The sequence below is a fragment of the Rhea pennata genome, chromosome 5 (genome assembly GCF_028389875.1).
Source record: "Rhea pennata isolate bPtePen1 chromosome 5, bPtePen1.pri, whole genome shotgun sequence".
NCBI classification, from domain to species: Eukaryota; Metazoa; Chordata; class Aves; order Rheiformes; family Rheidae; genus Rhea; species Rhea pennata.
In genome coordinates this window covers 57,265,340-57,290,121 of record NC_084667.1, presented here as the reverse complement: position 1 = coordinate 57,290,121, position 24,782 = coordinate 57,265,340, and the positions used below count along the sequence as shown (strand labels likewise).

General features: G+C 36.3%; 1 protein-coding gene across 2 annotated transcripts in view; it reads right to left on the bottom strand.

The window, feature by feature from the left end:
• Positions 1-9,738: 9,738 nt before the first annotated feature.
• Positions 9,739-24,782, bottom strand: part of WDR25 (WD repeat domain 25) — a 62,399-nt gene continuing 47,355 nt past the window's right edge. Inside the window, exons 5-7 of one of the 2 annotated variants that reach the window (XM_062576853.1) lie at positions 12,799-12,969; positions 11,012-11,152; positions 9,739-10,622 (exon numbers count right to left, since the gene is read on the bottom strand). In XM_062576853.1, the coding sequence (XP_062432837.1) occupies positions 10,401-10,622; positions 11,012-11,152; positions 12,799-12,969 (534 nt within the window). In that variant the 3' untranslated portion in view covers positions 9,739-10,400. The remainder of the gene's footprint in view (positions 10,623-11,011; positions 11,153-12,798; positions 12,970-24,782) is intronic. The other variant, XM_062576854.1, reaches the window with a different exon arrangement.

Here is a 24,782-nt window from a genome sequence, read left to right as displayed (position 1 = left end):
GTATTTCTTACCCAAAACACAGAAAAGAGTAACAGGAGGACAAGCCACTACCACACAAATAAAAACATACTTTAAAGACAGCATGTGATCAGTACACAAAACTGCACAATAACATTAGCATGAGGAACAATGTCAGGCAGTGTGATCCCTTGAAAGGTAAAGAACTCACCTAAAACTCATCATTCATCTAAAGCATTCTCCTTGCTGAATGTGTTTTCCCTTGTGACTATTTTCATTTGCAGAGTGCTGCTTGAACAGCCCACAGCTGCACCAGGCTGAGATTTGATGTGTTCAGTTTCCTGGAATTTGGACTCTAATGATCTTTTCTGTTCATAAAAAAGTTGCAAGACAACCTATTAGCTCTACTTCCTTTATTTATTTATTGCACTAAAGTTTTCAAAACACTTCCTGAAAACGCTACTAAATACTAGACTGTTTCTGTTTCGCAACAGTTCTGCAAAAGACAGCTTTACTACAGGCTTGGATGGGCTAAAGATCAATCTCTCAGGAGGAGTTGTACCTCACCATGTGCATACACTTTGGTTCCCTGCAGACTGCATAACCAGGGTGGATTGCCCCTCAAGTGGTATTTGCACATAAGCATGTGCTGGATGTTTAGCTCAGAGCCTGCATACCCTTTGAAACCATGAGCTACCAAATCCTCCAAAATTCTGTATCAGTAATTTCAAAAGTGCAGCCTGAGAAGTCCTACATAAATCTGGCAAAAAGACTTTTAATTATGAACATCTTCAACTAGCCAGTAGAAGTCATGACCCTGTAGCAGTCACAAGGTCACTTCAACCATATGATTTGGGTAAATGCTAAGCACTCAAAGCTGTCAGCCCTTTAAAAGCCAAGAATCCCCACCACTACATATTTCAGACTCCTCTGGTTCCCTCTACCTTTCCTAGGGCTCTACATGACAGTGAGAAGCCATGCGAGATCTGCATGTCTGTTCCAAAGACAACACATTGCTCACACTGAGCTGGGTCTGTTTTCAAGAGGAAACCATCCTGACAGGCCTCACGCCATAGAGCTCAGGGGACCTGGAAAGAAATCCAGCAGTTGAGGCTGTCTTAGGAAGATATGGAGAAGTGACACATGCATATTATATTTTTTTCACACTAATGTTTGCTCATAAAGAACCACTTCGCAGGAGCAAAATTTCAGAAACTCTCGTCTGTAACAAATATGATGAAAAGAACACAAGTTTAACTTTACAGTGTATGATAAGAAGAAACCAGAAGAGTCCTAGGTGCAACCAAAAGGTCAAAGAGGTGCTAAAGAAAAACAAGCTTTATCATCTTGCTTGGTTGCACATTTTAACACTCGAAATAATTTTTAAACAAATGTCCGTTCTGAAGCCTGCAGCTTCTGGAAAACAAGGAACTGCACTAGTAGCCTGAACAAGCAGAAAATGTTTGATGCTTTTTTTTTCATAAATCATCCCATGCTTGGTTCATGAAAAATGACATTCAAAATAGAGAGATTAACAATATCCCTGTTGTGTTAATACATACATAACCTCCAAGAGACAGCCATATTTTAGCATGTTCACTACAGGCCAGATAAAACAGACATCTGAAAATCCTGTCACCAGGTTTGTTTGATTTTGCTCAGGATAGGAAAGGTACTTTACAGATATTTGCCCTGAGGAGGTATTAAGGATAGACAAGCAGAGAAACATTAGAAACAAAAACATAACAGCAAATCACGAGGGAATTTAAAACAGTTCTTGAGACATGTGGCAGAAGTTACATTTAAAAATGAAAAGATATTTGTGCAGGAACTCAGAGTAGTTGAACTTGCACAGTGATGTTGTGCAGAAACCCTTATTGGAAATCCTATTGAGTCATTTATGACCAACAGCAACTTCAGCACAGATTGGATTGGGCCCTGCATGATTGCAAAAATAAACCATCCAGATAATGTAGTAACACTTCAAATGTACTTAATCGTCCCAAATTTTTCTCACTGAGATTTAGAACAGCACTTGCTCAAAAGGGAATGATTGCACAATTTGAAATGTAAGCATTCAGAGATCAAATTAATGTTTAATTATGAATGCTAAAAATAAGAACTGAGCTATTAATTTCAGAAGCAAATGATGAGCCCTTGTGTTATGAAGAAAAAATAACATTCCTCTAGAAAATATCTTGAAAATATTTTAAGAGTCTATTGATATTTTTGTTTTAATTTACTCAAATTATTGCCAAATTTTTACTCTTAAAAGTTCTCTTTTGAAACTATCTTTATTGCCTCATACAGTTATTGCATTCCATGAAGATCCCACGATCATGAATAATTAATCCCTTGCTAATGGAAATTTAATAAACTGGATGAATTTGGTGGAAAGGTATGCTGAAAAAGGCTTCCTAACTTGAATAAAAATGCTATCATCAGATGAAAGTTGGAGTGTCTTATGGCAAATATATATATATATATAAAATATATATATATTATATAATATATATATATATATAATTATATATATATATACACATATACACACACATACATACACACACACACAGACACAGCTCTAGTCTTAAGCGAGTTTGTTGCTAGAGAAATTTCTGCCGGGCCATTGAAAGACCCTTTCAGCAGAAGTTCTGGAATAAGCAAGATCACTCTTTCCCAGTAGTTAAATTTTCAGATCATAAAATGTATCTCACATCTCCCAAAGGCCTCCCTTGACAGACACCTCAAATGTATTGCAAAGGTGAACACCCTGGCCTTTTTAGGGCTGCAGTCCCTGTAGGAATGCTTCAGCATCCTTTGAAACATATGGGGAAGCAGAGAGTAGAGAAAATGGGAGGGAAAGGAAGCAGTCTTATTTCTCCCCCTTATTTGTTTCTGCAACCACATTATGTGAGCAGAAAAGCAGTCTTCTCAGTGCCAAGGCCCAGATCCACTAAACAGCCACACTGGAACAAGAAACTAGGAGTTTCTACTTGGTGGATGAAGTGGTAATAATGTCAATTCAAAGGCCACTTTGCATATCAAGTATCTGTATAATCATATCTTAACTTCAACACAGGATTTTCATGAGTATTAAATCCTCTTAAGATTTGTTCAAATGTAAGCATTTAAACCAAGGATTATGTTTTGTCCAGGTCCTGATTACATTTTTATTTTGCAAGAAAGGATACATCTTCAGTAATTAGTGGGTTTTAGTTTATTTGTACCAAAGAGAACATGCATCTTAACATACGTAGCTGTAAAAGTCAGAGGGGATATTGCTGAATCCTTCAGAAAAACATAATTCCCACTTCCAAACTTCTCTCTTCTCTGAAGGGCACTCAAAACACAATAGAGCGCAAAAATTCCTAAAGGTATGTAATTAATATGGCAGCTTAGCTAGTATGTTCAAATCCAAGGAAAATATTTGATACATCATTAATAAAAAGACTACTAAGAAGTGCACTACTTAAGAAGTAATCAGAGATCCAAATGTAAATCATGAGGAGCTTGAATCCCAAAAGCATTATCTTGCAATTCACCTGCAGTTGCAAGGAGCAACAACTAGACTGCTAAGAACCCTGGAGTTAACTAATTGAGAACTACACTATTCTGCAGGGTTGTCCTGCAAGCTCCACAGCAACTTGATGGAAAATTTGCTTTGTATTTTACAGACAGGTGTAGTCCAAACCAAACAAAAGCTACCTGTCCTGGCTGGCATGCCAACATGGCCTGAGCAAGAAACTCATATGCTCAGAGGCAGATTTATTAGCTAGAGGCCATCGCCCAACAACCGCAGCTACACAGGTCTTAGCAAGCTTACAGGATGAGCACAGCAAGGACCTGAAAAGGCCCATAGAGCTACTCCTAGTTGTAGTAGTTTGAGACTTTGACAAGAATAGAAACACACAGTGGACCTATTCAAGCAGCTCCTTCTTCCACCCAGCCTGCTACAGGAGGCAATGCTCAGCTGAAACACCGTCTTCTAGCTTCACTGACTTCAATTTAGCACAGCCAGGCATCCACTACAGTCTGTTAAAGGTTCCTGAACAGCCTTTTTTTGGCCTCTTTGGCCAAAGGTGCAATACATTCTTCACTAACAGACACCGTGAAATCTAAATGTTTTCCAACAACTAGATGCTCTCACTTGTTTTATTCATGTCTCATATTTACCCTCACTTTCAAGACCTGGTCCATTCCTTTCTCTGACACAGTCGATGCATAATTTTTATGAATAGTATAAAGCTCTTCATATTTCCTTCCCATGTTCTGTGATTACTTACATCCGTTCTTCTTTGCTCTCTTCTCCTGTTTCTGGTCTAATCTTCTATGCTCTTTGTCACCCGACATTGCCACTTACCCATCAAGCACATTCTCCCTTTTCCCTCTAACCTCATAGATCACGCCCTGTGTGTACCGTTACCCTTCACTTCAGCTCTAGGAGCACATCTCTGAAGAAAATCATGCACACTGTTAATTTAAGTGCCACACAAAAGCCTTTCAGAACTGAGTCTTAGATTACAAATTGTGAGGGCCTGGTATTAATCTCTCCTACATGTATTATGCCAGATAAAAAGAAAAAAAGAGGAATTTCTAAATATTTCCAGATCTGTTCATACCATACATCTCATGGAGAGCATTCAGAGACTCAAATATTACCTCTTCGCGTTAGGATGCAATTCACCTGAGTGCTTACCAACAGCCATTTAGTTTCTGAACCATTATAAAGAAAAGAAGCCAAAATGAATAGAGCTCGAGACAAACAGGTCAGTAAACTGAACAGAGATGTTGCTTCCTTTCACACTTGTAGAGGAACCCCACACCTTTCTCTGACTCCATTATTAAAATAATCTAGGAAAAATATGTATTAAAAAAACCAAAACCCAAGAAACTCCCATACAATTCTCACGACTTCCCTACTAGATCAGAGAATGAAAAAGACATCCGAGAAAATAAAAGTTCTGTAGAAGTTGAATCTACAGTTCACAGAATGCATGATACACATTAATGGCACAACTATCTTTTTCATTTTTTCTGCTCAAAAAAACAAAAGTGAGGGAAGGGAATGAATAAAAACAACTAATGTTTGTTTTATAAGCTATCATGATATTCTTTACCTGATATTCAGCTTAGATCGTTCTTTATGGACCTTAGGGCAGAGAGGTTCTGGGATTTACCTATAACATGTAACAGGAAGGTAACAGAGGAGGTGGCCAAGCAGCACAAGATGAAAGATAGCACAGTTTAGAGTTAAAAATAAACCTAATGATATTGTGAAGTAATTCTTTGTTGCTTGCTTACAAGAGAATGGTAACAGCCTGAATGCAAGAAAATTGCTATCCTAAGGTGAACAGGTCTGTACCAGAGACAGTACACTTATCCATAAATCACACAAATTACTTTTCTAAGGATATACTTCAAAAATCTTGTTAGTACAAAGTTCTCTCTGAATTAGAAACATTACCTGGGTTTTGTGGCGCTGCTGAGGAAAACTGGAGAAAAATGAATTCAACCTGAAGCTTACTGGACTGTAATTTCAGGCACCTTCAACTGGTGAACTTCAACCTTGTCCAAAGAGCTCCTGCAACAATTTTTAGATTAAGAGGCACTTATCCAAAGAGGGGAAAGTGTTAGGAGAATGACATTTGGATGAAGCTTTATCATTTCTATGCACTACCTAGACATTTTCTGGTAGATTTCTAAATAAGGCTATGCAGACAGATATCCATGGACGGAGGCAGGGAGGTGAATAAACCTAGTGCCTTTAAAGTTTCCACCTTAGAGCAACCAAAGGAGCCATATTTACCCCTACCAACTCATTTCCTCTTACAGACTAGATTGTGCTGCCTGAACTCAGAGTAGGGCCTCTCACATGCCAGAATTAATCAGATTCTGTGCAAAGATCATTTTGTTTTACTGTGAAGTTTTACTACCACTGGAGATAAAGTACTTTCCATTATTTTTTCCCCCTCTTCATAAATTAATTCCCTGATTTCCACCCTTTGAAGTGTGAAAATATCAGAGATATGACCAGTCTGAAAAGAGTGGTGAGTCATAAAGAGATACGTAAGAAATTTTTCAAAGAAAGAGGAATGTGCCAAAGACTCTGAAAATACTGAGGCTATGTCTACATTAGCAAGTAGTATGGTTCAGCAAGAGTAATTTGTAGAGTTTGTCTCATTTATTTCTGAGAATCCAGCACCTCAACTATATGCCTTTGGCAGTAGGGGATACTTTGAAGTAACTCCTGTCTAATTCCATCATTTGGCACACATTAAATATGCTTTTGGAGCTCATGTTCTGGTTCAGTTTGATTTGAAAGAAATGTTTGTGCACTCTGTGAAACAAAGCACTGTAAGTGACAACAATTGGGAGATTTTTTCAAAAAGTGCATTTCTGGCAAACTAATAGATGCAACTTGTGGGAGACCCTATAACAGAAAGGACTTACAAGACAGTGAAGCAGTAATCAAAGGTAGAAAGAGAAACAGACAGAAAAGAAGCTAAAAAAAAGAGGAGAGAATATCTAAAAGTAAGATGCCTCATTAAAGCTGAAAAGCAGAAGGCAAGAATGGAGTGCAACTGTTCTGGGATTTCTAGCTACCTTTCTAAGGACAGCTGGAATGAAAGTCTGAAAAGGCAGAAGTCAGAGCACGGCAAAATGAGAAGAAATGTATTGAAGAGGAGGTGCATACAGCGTAAGCGTAGAAGCTCCTACATATCTAAATGTAGAAGACAAGGTGCTCAAAGGAAAACAGAAAAACTGGGAATGAAACAGTGAGGACACAAGAAGTGGCTAGGAGGGGCTGGGATTAAGAGAACAAGCTGAAGGTTAGCTAGCAAAATTAGAGCAAATATTTTCACTTGAAAGCAATGCAAACTCTGTCTTAAAAGTAGAATAAAGAAAAATGTGAAATCCTATGATTTTTTGATCTTCTGATTTTACTCTGTTCTGCCACAATCTTATAGATTTAAATTTGCCTTTTCCCAATGGAAAGACTCATTCCACTGTGTTGCCATAACCTATTTTCCTGATCAGGCCTATAGTTGAGTGATTTAGATACTAACAGTATTTCAGCTGAGCGAACACAGCGATTTTAGTAACTGCCTGTTAATTAGCAGGTTTTTGAGATAAGGGCATAGCCGAGTAATTTGCATCCTCTGACACCACAAATTAATAATGCTCCAGTAGCAAATAACAATGTGGTAGAGACTGGCATTATTATTTTTTGGTATAGTGCAAAATAGGTTAACACAAATCTGTCTTGTTTATTTACACAGCTTATATCATTTCAAAATGGTGAAGATCTAATATACAATGCCTTTTGCCTCTAATACACAATGCCTTGTAGGGCTCTATAAAAAGCTACAACTGCTCTCAAAAACAAGATTCAAACATTTCTAGATTACCCATTCCATAAACAAAACTAATTAACCAATAATTCATTACATTCTAAAAGATTCCTTCTGACCATAATAATCCTTGTTTGCAGCCCAAATAGTATTTTGTAATTGCAGAATGATGGAGCAATGTGGATATTTTTGGATTATAGTTCATTACATAAGATTGTGAGGAAGAATTTGTCTTTAAATCATAATGGCAACTTAATTGACACTACTATCCTAAAATATTTTCATTGATTAAATTTCAGCCTGTATTTTAATCAGTTTTATATTAGCAAGATTTTAACAAGATAATGAGAATATTATTTCATTGCATTATAAAACTTTGGCTGGATCTCATAAGTAAAGCTCCACTCATCTTGAAAATCTGACACAAGTGTAATTCAAATTTTAAAATTCCTTTAAGATTATACAGTATCAAGTTTCTTTTACTGTTCTCTACTACCTCTATTAATCAAATTTAAACTTTTTTTCTGTAAGTTGTCTAAAATTTATACTTGCAAGATAATTCCAGGAAGCTTAAATGCCAGACACCAGAATCTGCAGGAGGCCTTTGCCTCAGGACATGCATCAGCCTAAGAACATAGGTAGAATTACAAGGTTACTTTTCTGTATATTATGGGAAATGTTTCCCAAAGACTGTTCTCTTGGAACTTTCATGCTACCCAGAGACTTTCTCAGCTTCAGCACTCTCTAGCAGCTTCGTCCAGATATACAGCACTCCTCAAGCAGGCTGGAGCCTGATTCAATAAGACATTTCTAGCATAGGTTCACATTTATTTCAGAGGTCTTTCAGCACTGTATTTGATGATGTAACAGCCCATGACAATCTCTTGGAGAGGTAAAAGGATATATTACTGTACTGCCCAGCCTTCCTATAGCCACAACCAATTATGAGAAGTTTTAAAGCAGTGATAGCATCTTTTGAACTAAAATAGTCTCTGTATCTCTTTCTGGCCAGCTATCTTAGAAAACGCCGTACAGTTGTTGCTCAGCCTACCAAAATATAGACACTTACTCCATCATTTTCAGCTGAACTCCTCCTGACATTTATAGAGATGGTTCAGAAAAAATCCCATAGAACCTAGTCTCACAGCTTGAAGCAGGAGTAACTCATCAAATCACTGAACTAGTCATCTTTTAAAGAATACTGTTAGCTTATATGCTAGAAAGAAAATCAAGACAGAAGTGCAAAATCCAGGCTACTATGGAACAGTTAACTGAAAAAAAAAAAAAAAAAAAAAGAGAGAGAGAGAGAGAGAGAGAGAACAGTCTGGAGAGGGGGGAAAAAATCAAACAAAAGAAGAACAAAACACCTTTTGCCAACTCTTTGCATTAAGCAGCATGGTTCACTAAAATTCTGTGCCCTTTGTTAAAATCCATCGTAGCTGCTGATAAGAAGATTAAGACTACGTACATTTTTAAGCCACAATATTTGGATCCAGATTTCAAACAATCTACAAGTTCAAGGGAAATTGAAACCAAAGTCTTGGTATAGGCTTATATACAAGCTAAAAGGAACACAAACTATAAACAAATGGATTAAATTTTTCTCATTACTTAATTCAAATATGCCATTTGCAAGAGTCTTCCAAAAAACTCTCTGAAAAAGTCATTTTAACCAAGTATACGCAAAATGGTCAAGAGCTTTCGTATTTGTGTAGGAACAAGTCAGAGGAATAAAAGTTACACATGAAACATTACTACTACACATGCTTTATGTATTCTATGACAGAGAATCTACTCAGAACGAACTTCTCTATTAAAATACATTTATAGGCCTATCTGACCAAACATAAGCCAAGCTAACAGCACTCACTGCAAGATAACGTGCTATATTTATACAGAATTAAGGCTGAGAATACATATTGCCCACATAATACATTTGTGTCCATGTACATGTAGACACACACAAAATACATTATAATGATTTCCAGACTCAAGTAATACAAAGTCAAGGAATAAAAGGTTAAAAATACATTTACAAGCAATCTATACATACGCAAATGCAGTTATGCCTAAAGAATTTTCTATTTGCTGCAAAATGGTCCAGCTCCCATCTGAATGTCAACGAGCATCCTCTGCACAGAATAACCTGATGACAATTTTCAGCTTATAAAAGACAATATATTAAGTTAATGAATGAAAAAGTATGGGGAAATGAGTTAGTCTCCCCACACTCCTTATAGGGTTCTGTTTGCAATAAATTATACAAAGTATCATATTGATTTTTCTCCTAAGGATTCTTTCCCTGAGATCCTTAAGTACTAACTTGTCAAGAACAATAAGAGTAAAACAGAGATTCAGACACTATGTAAAAAAATGTTTTATTTTTTAGTAAAAATGTTTACAGTTTGTTTTATTTATACAGTCAAAAAAAAATCAAATTTAAGACCCTTAAATTTAGATATGAGATTTTGAGAACACTAGTATATTGACTTCCAGAATTAACTCCAAATTATCTTGAAAGTCTTGCCTTAGAATTCTTTTACACTAAAGATGTAAAAGACAAAGATGATTCTTCTACATTTTACAATAAGCTGAGTTGACCAAAAGGCTACCTATTTTCAAAAGAGGCAGTCTCACCTGCTTTCCTGTGTGGAGAGGAAGCTGTTTTCCCTTGCACTGCACTGATGATTGTCTAACCCTTCAGTGACCAGGGAGAGAACTAAACTAATGAAAAACTAGTTTAACCAAGCTGTAGTGAAAAACTACATAAAAAGATTAATAGTTTTCTTCAAGTTTAGCTACTCAAACCACTCTAGGGCTAGATGAGCACAAGAATGTTGACATAAAAAAGGCAGAAACTTGTGGCCCATGCCAGGAAGAGAGTAAGACCACTTCTACTCCCAAGATCAGCTTAATTTCTATTATCAAAGCATATATGTAGAGGTCACACACACACACAAAAAGACAACAGTATCTTTTACTCAACAAAAATTCACATTGCATACCTTGACTTATCCATTCTGAAACACCAGACCCTATCCTTTGATAGGCTCATAAAAGACATCCTGAAAAGTTAACTATGGCTTGTTATTGCCAGATCTTGATTTCTCCAGCCCAGTCACATGTTGCAAGGAGCGATGGTAAGACGGGGTGAAATGTTGCACTCACACAGGCTTCCCTATGCGCAGACAAAGTGCGAATAATCCTAGCAGTATGATAGTTGTAGAAAAAGACTTTGCCATCTGAACTTCCTGTCATCAAAAGTGTTCCATCTGGAGAAAATTCACAGCCCACTGCAAATCCTTCCACCTATAAAAATCAATAATAGTGTAAAGTCCTGATACTGATTAGGTAAGTTCATTGTGATCTACTGAAAATGAATATGGTAGAAATAAAATTAACTCTAAATAAACATGCACTAACGATTTTTCAGGTGTGTATTAAGTCATAGCTATAACACATAATTAACCAAGCCATTATTATTATTATTATCAACAATTCACAAAGTCTTCTAATAACTATTTTACTCAGTGTATATGATTCAAAACTCATTAAAATACAGGAAAGTGAAGCAAGCCAATTAATAGCTATCATTCATTTATACTCCAACACTATCAGCAGATATTAAAAAGCACTGATACTTTGCTATCTGTCTTACTTCTAAAATTCAGTACTAAGTTTTCAGTGAAGAAAGATACCTTATGTCCTTCATATCTTTTCTTTTTGTTGATTCGGTAAGGTCGTTGGGAAGAAAACAATGCCATGTAGTTTCCATTTGTCTGAGCAACAAACACAGACTCTTTGGGGTGCAGAGTCAGACTTGGGCAAGTGTAACGCTCCTGAAAACAATTTAAAGGATAGCTTTGTTGTAGGAAATGAAACATTTGTTCAAAAGAAGCAAGTTATTTTTTGATATATTTGAAAGACCATAAAATACAAAGTTGCCTATAGTATCTGTTGTGTCTATACTATCTGCTACATAATAGAGAAGAAACTTGGCTTATTACACTCCACTGAAAGTCTCACACCAAGACAAGTACTCAATCAAATATTTATCCTGATTTCCTATTTTTCCTGACAAAAATCCTGTCTCCCTCTAAACGGTGAATGCAGAACTGCTGTAGGAAGGCAACTCCCACCTTATGGCACCCAAACACTCTTTTCCTGCCTCAGAAAAACCTTGGGGGGAAAAAAGTCCGAATATGAAAGTGGCCCTTCTTGTCCCAGCTTTTCCTCTGTATTCATGCTGTCCCTTCTATACTACACACAGTTCAAGTCCTTTGTAATCCTTGCAAAAATGTGGCCAGCCACGTTGACAGGAATATAAATCACCCCATTTTGACACAGTTTTCCTCTTTTCCCTATTTTTCCAAACAAGCAGTTAAATATGTCTGCTAAAGTCAGAAGTCACTTATGATAGTGACTTGTCATTCAGACTGCTGTTGGCTCTAAATTCAGAAATGTCTGCAAAAGTTAACAAATTTTAGCTTTAGGCTAGTGTTTGTGTTTAAGACCAAATCCAGGTTAGTTTCAAAACATGCTAAAAGCATTAGAAATCAACTGCTCTTGCAAGGTTTCAACCAGGTCCAAAGCAGTCATGAAACAGCCTCTTCTAATTTCAGTCCAGCCCGAAGACACTGTGCCAAACTTCTAGAGACACAAATACAAATTAAGTAAACTTTGACTGTAGGATGGTTCTGCAAGTGAGGGACACTAGGGTGACAGTGAATGCTGGGCACAACGGGCTATATGGTAGCGTGGGAAGAACGTCAGATTTTTTGTCATGTCATTTGAACATGCAGAAATGGGAAGGAAGTTTTAAGTAGTGTCCTGGGCACTGAAATCAAAACATCATTAGGTACTGTGCCTGGGCATACTAGATGGCAGAGCCCTGCATGCTTCCAAGGGGAAACTGGGTCTAGCAGTAAGGAATTAGAAAGCACAATGTAATGTACAGGGAGTTAGAATCATCTATGAACTTCTTTAGATATCGCTTTTGAAGCTGTCAGCCTTTCTTGATGATTCAGGCCTTTAAACATCTTGCCTGCATAGATTACTGAGAAAAATACAGCACCTGCCTTTGAGAAAAGTAAGTGCTGCCTCTAGTTTAGACTTACTACATATCAATATGCATATATCAGGTTACTGTTACTCTGCAAATGTTAAATTCATATAACTTCTCAATCCTCACTCCAGCTGATGAGAAATGTATCATTTTGCTTCCTAGGAAAACTGTGGAGACAGAAACATGGTACTAGAGCAACAACTGTAATACACCACTGGCAAACTAGAATGACACTGCAGTGGACTTGCCTAAGTCTAGGTCTTTTTTAAAGAATAAGTAAACGTTGCTAAAAACTCAACTTCTGTTATGAGCATTTTTATAAATCTCAGTGACCTAGAGTAACAAATGCTTTTTAACAATGCTGACAAGCACAAAGTACTAAACCATCACCCAAATGATAACAGTTTTAGTTAAACCTACATGAAAAATCTGATTGGAGATTTTCGCAGCACTTTGGAAGTCCCATGCAATAATGGTACGATCAGCTGAGTCTCGGCTTACTGCATCCGTGCTTGTAAGAAATTCTCTTCCTTCAGGGAGAAACAATATATCCAGTGTCTGTTGTACTGCAGCTTTGTATACTCTTATCACCTGGTAGACATGAAAGTTTGTTATTTTTGCACAGATAAAAAGGGTGTAAAAATCTGTTCTCAATATTCACGGTTATCTCTAATAAAGTATATATTATTTTAAAATAATGTGATGACAGAAGTAGCTTATTTTTAAATGTTGAAATGTAAGTGTATTAACTAAGAAGTTTCTTAATGTATGTAAAGGGTCCATGCACAGAGAAGTTAAATGATATATACAAGAAAGCATCAGTTTGCTATTTACGTATTCCACACTAGAATAACAGTGAATTTAGGCTTTAGTCAAACACAAGAGCAATTGCTCTTATTTACCCTCTTAGAAGGCAACAATCACACATGGCCAAAGCTGTAGGACATTAACATTTCCTGTACAGAGAGAGAGAGTCATTAAATAGGATTAAGAGAAGGTTGTTGACAGAGAGGAATTGCATTTGAATAATCTCCAAAGAGGTGTGTTATATAAAAGAAAATAGGAGTTCCCAAATCTAGATTCTCTTTCATGACTTACACCGAAGTGAGTTGAATATATGATGATATGAATCTGGCTACAGGATTCTGAATATTCTAACAGCCTGCGAGTTGGACCTTAAAGTGAGAGTCTAAGCTACTCTAAGTAATACACGAATAATTTCAATTTCCTTTCTTTCCACCTTTCTTTAGGAAATTCTGCAACTGTGTTGCTTATTTTGAATTTTGCAAATCAATATCTTTTCATTTGAGACAGAGAGAAAGAAAGAAGAGCAATTTCACAGCAAGTGGCCACATTCAGACAATCCACCTCTCTGCACATGATAATCCTTAAAACTAGAATACTGGAATTCTCTTCATTAATCTAAATTAATAGACAGACATGCCCAAGATAGCTAAAAGATGTTAGCTTGCACTTCTGCCCAGAAGTTGGTCTTGTAACCTAACTAGAAATGACAACAAAGCACAGAGGTTTCCTGAAGTATTTTACTGAAGTTATTTTCAACTTTGAGACATTTCAGTGCCTGCCTTACAACCATAACATTGCTCATGACTATTGAGTTCACAGGAGCACCACTTCTCTAGATACTGTCAGCATACAGTTTTTCATAAGAATAGATTCCAGGCTTTGCAATTAAATATTTTGGATTCTACCTTCCAACCTCTGCTTTATACTTTAATCAACAGAAGAAAAATTATTTAAAATATCAAATATAACATGAGAATTTCCTAATTCTTGCCTCAAACTCAAATCTATGACTGTTTGGAAGTGTTCAGAACTAGTTAGTCCTGCTTTGGAGTAGAGAGATATAGTAGACGATCTCCTGAGGTCCCTTCAAGCCCTATTTCACGTGATCTCAGTGCAGCAATGGCTGCAACTGCCTTTCACAGGCTCTGTGACAACGTGTGGTTTAAAAATATGAATGTTTGTATTCAGCAAAGAATCTTGGTCATGCAAGCGCTCTGCACACACTGTAACGAGACCAACAGGACATAAACCTGCCGAACGAGAACCTGGCAAGCGCTTCAGCACCTGCCTGCATTTTTAAGGTGAATATACAAATGCCTTACTGCTCTACTCAGTCATTTTCATCCCAGTAATCCGCACAACATACAAAGCAATTAAACTTTGTAAAGCCAAAAGTGGTATTTGCATATTTATAGCCCCTACTTTGTCTATGGAGAAATCACTGTGTGTGTCTCTCTTCAGAGTTAAAAGAAAAGAAAAAGCCCACAGTTCATTAGTAAAGTGGAATATTAAGCTATTTTGTAGAGTAAAAACAAATATACCCTATTTATAATATGTCCCTCAAATGAGAAATAGAAATCACAGTGAGTCTTGACAGCTGTATCAACTGCAGCAGAACTGAAAATAAATTTAAACTGAGAGGGGATAAAAAGAAAAAAAAAAACACTACAAGTGCTACCAATGCAGAGAGGTGCTCTACCAGGCAGAGATACCTGACGGAGGCAGTTACTTAGCAACAGGCACCTTTACAGAAGTGCCGAGCACTAACCCAGAGAGCTGGGGAGATCAGAGGATGCAGAAGCACAAATGCGCAGAGAAACAGGGAGAGGGAAGCAGAGGCCAAGGCCAATTAGCTCCAGGAAGTGAAAAAAAAAACCAACGTACAGCAATAAAAGACAATAAAGTACCAAACAGTCAAGCAGAATCACTAGATTCTTTAATATTTTAACATGCTAAAGATGACACCAATAAACTCAAACATACTGTTTGGGTCTTCAGCTACTCAAGGCTTCCAAAAAACCTTTTGGGGGATGTGCATATCCACACATACTTTTGCTTGTCTGTTATTTAATGTGACAGTCATATTTACCCTGCTTATCTTAAGTCTTCTGTACTAATTTTATAAAGATAACTTTCTGTTACAGAGCTTTTTCTAGACCTTTGATAGCTCTCTCAGAAAAACAATGCTGTTTAATCATCTGACCACATAGTAGGAACAGACTCAGAACAATAAATTAGCACTGATTAGCAGCTGGAAATTTGGTATACATAATATTTAAATTCTCCTGTAAAGATAAGTTTTCAAAAATAACTAAATGCAACATCTGTGCTCTGGAAAGTATTCAGTCAAACCTGCTTTTTCTACCTTAGACAATCAATTCATAACATGCCCAAGAAACTTGCTTAAGGAAAGCATCAATCTTCCTACCCTGCTGGCTTTCGTTTGCTAAGAACAGCTTTTGCTCTTTTTCTGTTTGTAGATTTATCACTCATAAGCCTCTGAAAACCTACAGTCCCCTTGTTAAATCTAAATATTTTCTGGACACAAAAGAAATCCTCTCAAAGGAAGGCCCTAGTAGTTTCTGGTGTCAAAATCCAGCATCATAATAAAGCTTCTTTACTAAGGCAAGAGTTCGTGGCTGCAGACATTCTTCAAGAAAGGTAATTTAAGCAAATTAAATCAGTTTCAAATAGATTCTCATTTCTCTGGTGATTTAAAAAGCATGCTGTGAAGCTTTTCAGCATGAAATTCAAGTTATGTATTTCTGTATGAGTGGTCTATCACATTTCTCTTTATAAAAAGTATATGCAATGCCTTGTATTTTGGTTTTCAAGAAAGCTTCAAGCCTGCATACAAGCACTTCAGAATCTGCTGCTCTCCCCAGCTCCATGTTGGCCATCTGTAACCCAGGTGCACTTCACTCTTCAAAAACCCACTCAACTCTTTACGTAAGTCCTGAGGAGACATGGGGGAGACATGCTTTAACATAGTTATTGCTCTGAGAATCAGTAAATAAGGTCCCAAAACCTAGCACAGCTACAAATAAACTAGATGATCATGGAAAAAAAAAAATCATTAGTCTATGCCTTGATTCAAAACCTGTAAAATGGTCATATTTTATTTTTCTACTTCTTATCCGACCTTTATAGGTCGAGTGATTTGGCATAAAACTGCCTCTTCCTAATAGCATGTTGGGTAAATAATGCAATAGGATCAAGTTTCAGCTATGAAACAGCGCTATGCCAATACTAATAACAGAGAAGTGTGCATTTCAGCTTAAAAAGAAGTTTATTTTGCACAAAACAGAAGTATTTTCTCTACTGCAGTGGAAGCCACTTGCATTTGCAGGAACCAATGCTAATTTATCACAGTTTAAATGAGCTACCCGTACAGAGTGAGATAATTCATTCCAATCACACGCTAATCTCTATAGATTTTCTATGTAGTGTGGAGGTTGATGAGCACTGTTGGCTTTTTAGCTACTCATATGCAACAAAACCCCAAATTTTTGCTTCTCATTCCCATCTAAAAAGTTTTAATGGTAATTTTAATCAAAAAATATGATAATACTATAGGCAGAAAGATCAATAACAGTATGGTTTTATGTTCTTTTAGACTGTTGAGTTTTTAAATAATTTTAACATAAACTTGGTAAATATTTTTATGTTGCTGAAAAAAGTATTTTGCTTTTCTATTTAATTATTTTTGTACTGTTTGCAACTGCTAATGTTCTGAGACACAAGCTCAAGATTATATAAGCATTCTGAGCATAATTAAAAGGGATGGGAGACCGATTAAAAAGATGAAACTATTGAGCTTAATCTCGTATTGACCTACAAGACTTTAGCTACGAACACTGTATACATTGACTTTTTAAAAGACCATTTCAGATTGCTTGAGAAGGCAACAGAATCCTGAAGCAGAAAGTTTCAGCTGTTTATTAGAAAAAAAATAAAAATATTCTATTAGATTTTCCATTTCAAATTGTCTTCTCATCTCAAATAGGATGCAGAAGTGAGATTTATGTATAGAAGAGAGACAAGGAACAAAGATAAAGAATGCTTTGTCTCTGAGGAACAGTAATCAAGGACTTTTTGGTTAAGAAATGGGATAACTGAGGGGAATTTGAAAGAATCTGAAATAAGTAAGTCTGAATGACATGGAGAAAGTGAACAGTTTCTTCTATAAGAACTTAGAATCTAAACCAGCAGAAAGCAGCTTCAAGACATACAGAAAGAGACAATTCTTTGCACAATGCATATTTAAATTGACGAATTTCTTGTTATAGGATGTCACAGATGCTAAAAATCAAGAACAAATAAATTCATAGAGTGAATTCACAGAAAGATATGAAAGACAAAGATACTCTCTACAGCTCAGAAAGTCTCAAAAACACCAACATAACCTTAATCTCTCTTGGGAATTATACCAAAGACGTATGCATCATTTCTTTCTTTTTTTAAAAAAAATGCATGCTGCCCACTGTAGGAGGTACAGCACTGGACTGGCTAAGCCTCAGCTCTGCCCCAAAGCAGTTCTTATTTAATCACAAAACGTCATAATCTTCAGGGATCCAGAAAGTCCCTGCCTGAGCTCCACCTACGGAATCTGTCCTAACTAAAGACTCTTTGGCCTGTTGTCTGAACACGGAGCAGAACAGGATCGGCTGTTCCCCAGCACCTTCACCCTCGCACACCCACGCACCAGGAGCAGGGATGTTTTGTTCCTGGCCTGTTTCAGTGCTCTCTTTTTCAGGCATGGCTGCTCCTGGATATGCACAGACTGAGCTATGATTCTCACCCTGCAATACCACCATGTTTGCTACGTTGCACATAAAATGTGCTTTCATACTCAAAAAGGACCGTGGTATATTAAATCAATATTTAATATTCAAACATAATATTAATTAAAATAAAAACAAATACCATGACACAGGTACAAATCTAGCCACATTATTTCTTCGGACTTTTCGTTGATGAATTCAGTAAGGATTTCTCTCTCACTGCAAGAAGAGTAACTTTAGTTTTCTAAAGCACAGCATAAATCATCTTATTTTAATTACATTGTTCATCATAACACCACCAGTACACGACTCTGTATTGGCTGTTTCTATAGAAACCAGAAGTGCAAATAATTCCATCAATTTCTACAGCCTTTTTTCATATTTATATGCCATCTAGAGACAAATTCATTAGGTCTCCTAAGTATGTGCTACTTAAAATGACTGCATCTCATCTTTAAAAAAATTGCAATAGAATGTTTCCAGGGAAACAAATGCACTACACTTGTGCTCTAAATGTGTTTGATTTAACTATTCTTTAATGACTTAGACTTAGTTCTTTAGAAACTTAAGCAAAGAGCATCTTTTTTAAAAGATATCTATAGATGATAGTTACAATTTTGTAGCTAAGTCAAACAATCTCCAATTCAGAGTAATATACCATTATGGAAAAAGACATATTGGTTACCTACTCTTACTTCTACTAATAATAAAAATTCTGCAGTGCATTTCCAGTCTAATTTTATAAGTTCAAAATAACCATTTTCACCATTATTCTAATTTGTTCTACAGCTTGTAAGGCCTCAATTTCAGAAATGGGTATGAATATTACAACCCATTTCAGATTATAATGGATATTACAACTAAGTGAGAGTAAAAATTTCAAACTTAAAAAAATTAAAGCATTTAGTTGCAGTAATTTTGCTTTTGTGAACACAAAGAATCCTTAACGCTGAGCTAAAGGATCCAAGCTCAGTCCTCTGTTTTGCTTCAGTATTTCAAAGAATATTAAAGTTTAAGGTAGAATGAGTGATTGGAATATATACACTGCCTCCTATTTAAAAAGCTAATGTAGATCGTCCAGAACAGCAAGTGACTGTGCAACGCAATTGGCTTTGATATCTTAAGATATTTCTCCACAGCTCAGAGAAAGGGAATACAAGACTAATTTAATGAGTCAGTGTTACTGTGTGGTTTGTTTTATAGGGCCATCTGCTTTTAGTGTTTCAGGTGTGAGGTCCAACAGCTCTTTGGGGACCCTGTTCAACATGATGCTGTTCCTTTGGTCAACAATGCAGATACCAGCATTTCTTTCAACACAGCAGCTCTCTTCAAAACTTTCTGGTCTTTTCAGAACATCTGTACACACATTCTCCAAATCTTTCATAAATTTAATCAATCCATCATATAGCAACCTAAAGTCTCCAAAATAATCTTTCTGAACTGTGTTTAACATAAACAGAATGAAATACCACTATAATAAGTCTTAAATTCTATTCAAATGCCTCTCCTATTTATTAGGGACAACTAATCAAAGCCTGAAAAAATACTGAGTTGCTCGTATGCTTTACATTTTACTGAGGAGCTAAAAAGCTGCTCCAACCATTCATTTCTCTGTGAGGTTAACTTTACCTTGAAGATTTTAACTTACTTACTGTTCTTCCATGCTTGTTCATCTTGCGCTACATCTGATATCATTTTGCCTATTTGCTCAATGGAAAAAGGATAGCAATAAATGTTTAACACTTTTTTCTTTTCTTTTTTTTTTTTTTTTTTTAAGTAAATCAGATTTGATGGTTGCTTTTCTGATTAATAGACTACTGCACATTTCTCATGAGTTTAGTAGCTGAAAGACTGTCTCAAACTTATCTTGATGTGTTTTCAACCACTGCACATAAGTAATGTGTTGTGTAGTCAAATAATAGTTTTCTTATTAGTCATTCCCTTCATTTCTGTGATGCTTATTGCTTTTCTCTGAATCTCCACCAGAAACTCTCAGCAGCACAGGCTGAGAATATAACATCAGTTCCCAAGTGAGAAGTCAAATACTTTAAGTTATGTACTTGAACTATAATGGTTATTTTGCATAAATTATTTGAATTAAAGATGTACAAGTGGACAGCCTATTAAAACACAGGAATACATTCTAAAGAACCACCTCTGAAACTGGATGAATGCTGAAATTGAGTTTTCAATATGCAATGAACAACAAGATTCCAGCACTTAATTTAGGATGTACACATAGTACCAAAATACACTGCAATGCCTAAAAATGCTGTCAGGAATATGATAATGTGAGGGGTGGGAAAAGCATTACTTTACCTACACAATCATTCCAAGCTGAATGACAAGTTAAATCACTTGAAATAATACTTTGAGGCAAAACTGGACCAAAGCTACTGCAAACTTACAACAGCAAGAATACCAAGGAAAGTCTTGTGATGAATTATGGTGAAAGCACTCAAAAGATATTAAGGATGTTTGCATCAAAACTGAAACTAAGCAGAACAAATCCTCAACCATCTATTTCAGTTGAGAGGAAAAAGTACTCATTACAACAGGATAAATCCTGAAATACTGGGCAGTACACTTATCTTGACCATGATTATAAGTGTAGAAGATGGAAAAGAGTGATAAGTTGTTTGTATCATTTGAACAAAAATAATTATATGCTGAAAACACAAGAGCACCTGAAAAATCTATTGAAATCCCCCAAACTGGGGAGGGAGAAGTAAATATTAGATATTCATAATTCACGCCTAATCAAACTGTTCTATAGTTGATAGTTTGAAATGTAACTACGTTATCTTGCATACGCAGTATTAATTCTGTAAGAAAGAGCCATAATCAGTATTTGAGTATTATTCCCTCTTTTTTGACTCAGTTATGACCTTCAACATTCACACACAGTTCTTCAAATCTCTCCTCTTTGGAAATGTTCCAGGGTAAGAGTAAAATACACTGTTGCTTTAGTCAATCATAATGACTAGAAAACTGTGTCTTTCAAATTAACAAACATGTCAAGAGAGATCAGTATCTGTTTCCAGGCTAAACCTATACCTTCCACTTCCCAAGCTGATTAAAACTGCTCCTTATTAAAATTAATATTCCTAATGCATTGCTTAATTGGATAGTTTTCTGACTGACAAAGTTCTGCAGGAATATAATTGCATCCCAATGAACAAAGCAGGTAATGGCTTCTAAAGCTTTCCTCAGAGAATTAGGTATAGAACTGGTACAAAAGAAACAGGCTGCTTTTGTGTTTCACTAACCCTTCCTATTCTGTGTGTCAAAATACACGAGTTCATTCATTTGTTCCTCTTGGACAGTAAATTATTTCTTTGAAATACTGTGGGATGCTACCATTATCTTTTCATTAGCATCAGCTTATAGCAAGGGTTGCACAAAATCTTTCCAAGGACAGCAGTGTGCTGCAGGACTAGCTCACAAGCAACAAGCAGTTTCATTCTTCATCATTCAACAGTTCTTTAAGCTAGGTCAAAAGGATGGAACCTCAGCATTGCAAAAAAGAGTGTATGGCCAATTACTGAGATAAAAATGTATTATTCTGCTAGTCTAAATTTTGCTATATATCATATTTAGCCACAGAAAGTGCTGCCTACTAAGAAATCACATCATTAAATGAGATCAAAGGATTTCAGAACATGTATTCAGATATATCATAACAGCCGTACTCTGAGTCCAAACTAAAAACTTCATAATGCCATGATTCTGAGTACCCTCTATTTAGGCAATAATATTAAAATAAGGATATAGGATGGCCCATGGAATGACAAATACCTCATTGCACCCATTAGAAAGAAGCACCATGCCCAGATCAGTAAGTAAAGAGGAGAAAATAAAAAGCAGTTGAGCAGCAAAGCATAAGTTACAATAAAGTACTGTTTGACTCAAAGACTCTAATTGGTAGAAAACCTAAGTGCTGTTTTAGAGTGAATGTAAAGTTAAACTAATAATGTGGTAAGTATTCACATTTCACTTCTACTAGCCTATATAAACATAAATAGCTTTTACAATGTCTGTTTGTCCTCTGGAAATGAATTAGGGGTGTTGCCAAAGTGTTCACTAGTGGGTCTGCATGCAGATTCACCTGCAGCTTCTATGTCATTCCTGCAACAGGGTGATTCCAGTCATAACTCATTTCTTATTACCGTGCAATGATAAAGTACGGAGAACTGCAGTTTTCTCATTGTAATTTTGCTAGACATGTAGTTTACACACAAAAAAATAGGATTAAATTAGATCATATCAAGCAAGGCTAAGTTTTAACAGAATTACAGAAGATACGAATGAGTGAGCTATTAAAGTCTACAGTTATCAGTATCTGTTTGTTCCTGTGCCTTCTTATAACAGTGCCTTTTATAAACGAAAATACCTTACCAATTTTACATTTTTCCTTATTTCTTTATCTTCTACTGCAACCTCCCTCTCATGTGCCTGCTCCTTACTGCTGTATGGTCTCATGCAAACTGTGTGCTATACCCTATCTACTTGCCTTCTCCATGTTCCAGTAATGCTGATCAGTGAGGCATATGAAGGCATTTCACTTCTGCTTTTCAAAAATAGTTTATCTGAGAAGGCTTTCCCAAGACTATGAAAATGCCCCTTATCAATCAATATGCTCCAGTCTTGTAGCAAGGACATGCACACATTTCTGCAGGAGGTATCTTCTGTAGTGCAGCAAGCTAAACTGGTTGCCAATATTTGGCAGTTACAGCATAGGATGCACACATTGGTCTACATGCCCTTTCCAGGCTACAAAGCACATGCTGTCCAATATCTGTTCACTTTCCTAAGGAACTATTTTGTGAAACTATGGTTCCATAGGCCTGAATTACAAGTAAATTAGTCAGACAAATCAATTTTGGCTGTGGTTGGGCCAAGGAACTAGTCTAAAAAGGGAAGGAACTGCCTTCCTCAAGTGATGGACACATTTAGTGTCTTCTTTGCTTGGAATAGAGTATTGCTTGATACCTTGTCTGGTACCAAGGGAAAACAGTACTGAAATGCTGAAGTTTCACAAATAGGAAGGGAGAAGTCAAGAACAACTGTGCTTTCAGGTTATTTCTCTTGGTACAACCATAACACCATTCCAAGACAAAACCAAAATACCAGGCATTGGCACAGATACCTTAAAAAGGAGAGCAGCAGACTCAGGAGGTGACTCAAACAGTTTATTTAGCACAAGCAGTCAAATCTGTTATTTAGCCCTTTGATTCACAGTATCATTCATGAGAAAGCTTACTGCAGCAGGTCAGAAAGAACATTCTGTCCCCTACTTCTGCCATCTTATTCTTGACTAGGATCAGTTATCTCAAATTTGACATTATGATCAACAATCTTCCTTTAGGTAAAATTTATTCCCATTTTCCTATTTAGCTCCTGAAATACTTTTTAAAAGAAGTTCAGCATAACATGAGATACAAATGGGTCCTTTACATTAAAAAGGACAGTTAAGTATATAGTTACAGATGGCATCTCCTGCCCACAATTAGGTCTGCTTTTAGAGCTTCAAGAAAGAAAGATTATATTCCCTACCTTATTTGCATGCTATGGAATCACTAGTCCTGCTATTCAGGAAAAAAGACCTTCATTAGTCTTTATTCCCTCTGCTCCCCCGGTCTTCACCAGCAGAAAAAAAAAAAAAAACAGTTTTTGTTCTACAGTAAATTCACATGGTGACCTGTGATCATACTCACTGAATGCCCTATGAACTGGTATTTTCCATTTGTGTGATACATATTTCCATGTTCCATCAACTCCTGACTCTAGAGCTCTAGAGACAGTATACTAAAATCACTTAGGGAGAACATCAGAATATACCACTACAATGCTGGGAGAGGGGCGGAGAGGGACAGGGAGAGGAAAACTTTCCCATGAAAAGTCTCAGAACTTTTTTAAAAAGTTATATAGGTTTTCATCTGAAGTATTGACTCTTTTGAGATCTAAAACTAGAATTATCTTCCCTAACAGAACTGTTTTGAGCATCTCTTTACATACTTAACAATGAAAACCAATCATAAAAGCATGATGAATGGGAAAAAAATCCATTGCTTTAATTCTACTTTCCATACAGTTTTTCATGCTAGCACTGTAACTCCAAAACTCACAACGCATTTATTTTAGAGTAGTCTTAGACTTGGCACTATAGGTGTGTACTCACTCCTGCTGCTCCTTTAAGCCCTCAAAGTGAGGGAAGCCTAAAGGTGCAGATCCTGCACACTTACTAAACAATCTCAGTACTCGGACTGAATGAAATTCTTTTGTAAACATCAGTGACAAATCTAAAGGAGCAATTGCAGCACAAGAAACAGATTGCTGATTACTTAAGACCACTGTAGTTCTGTAATAAAGTGATTCCCATAACTACTTCAGATCTCTCCTGTTAGAATCCTCATATTTGAAATGTCTCCACTGATTATTTTTCTCTGTGAATGATTTTTTTTTTTATATAATTCTGAAATGAGCTATTGGCTATATTTCAACTATATATTACTCATATTTATAGAAGCCAAAAATATTGATATTTGTTCTGTACAATGTTTCTCTTCATACTTCAGAAAGGTTAGTGGTTCATGTCAATACATGCAACACTATCAATGGCAAATGCAAGATACTTCAGGATAACATCTTATCCAAAGAACACCATACCTACTACTGTACTGTTACTTAGGAAACATCCTAAGTGCTAAAAATTGAATATATGATACTAATACAAAAAACAGTAACATATTAGTCAAAGATGCCAAGCTGAATGTGAATTGGCAATTTTTGAGGTATAAGATTATTTTTAGA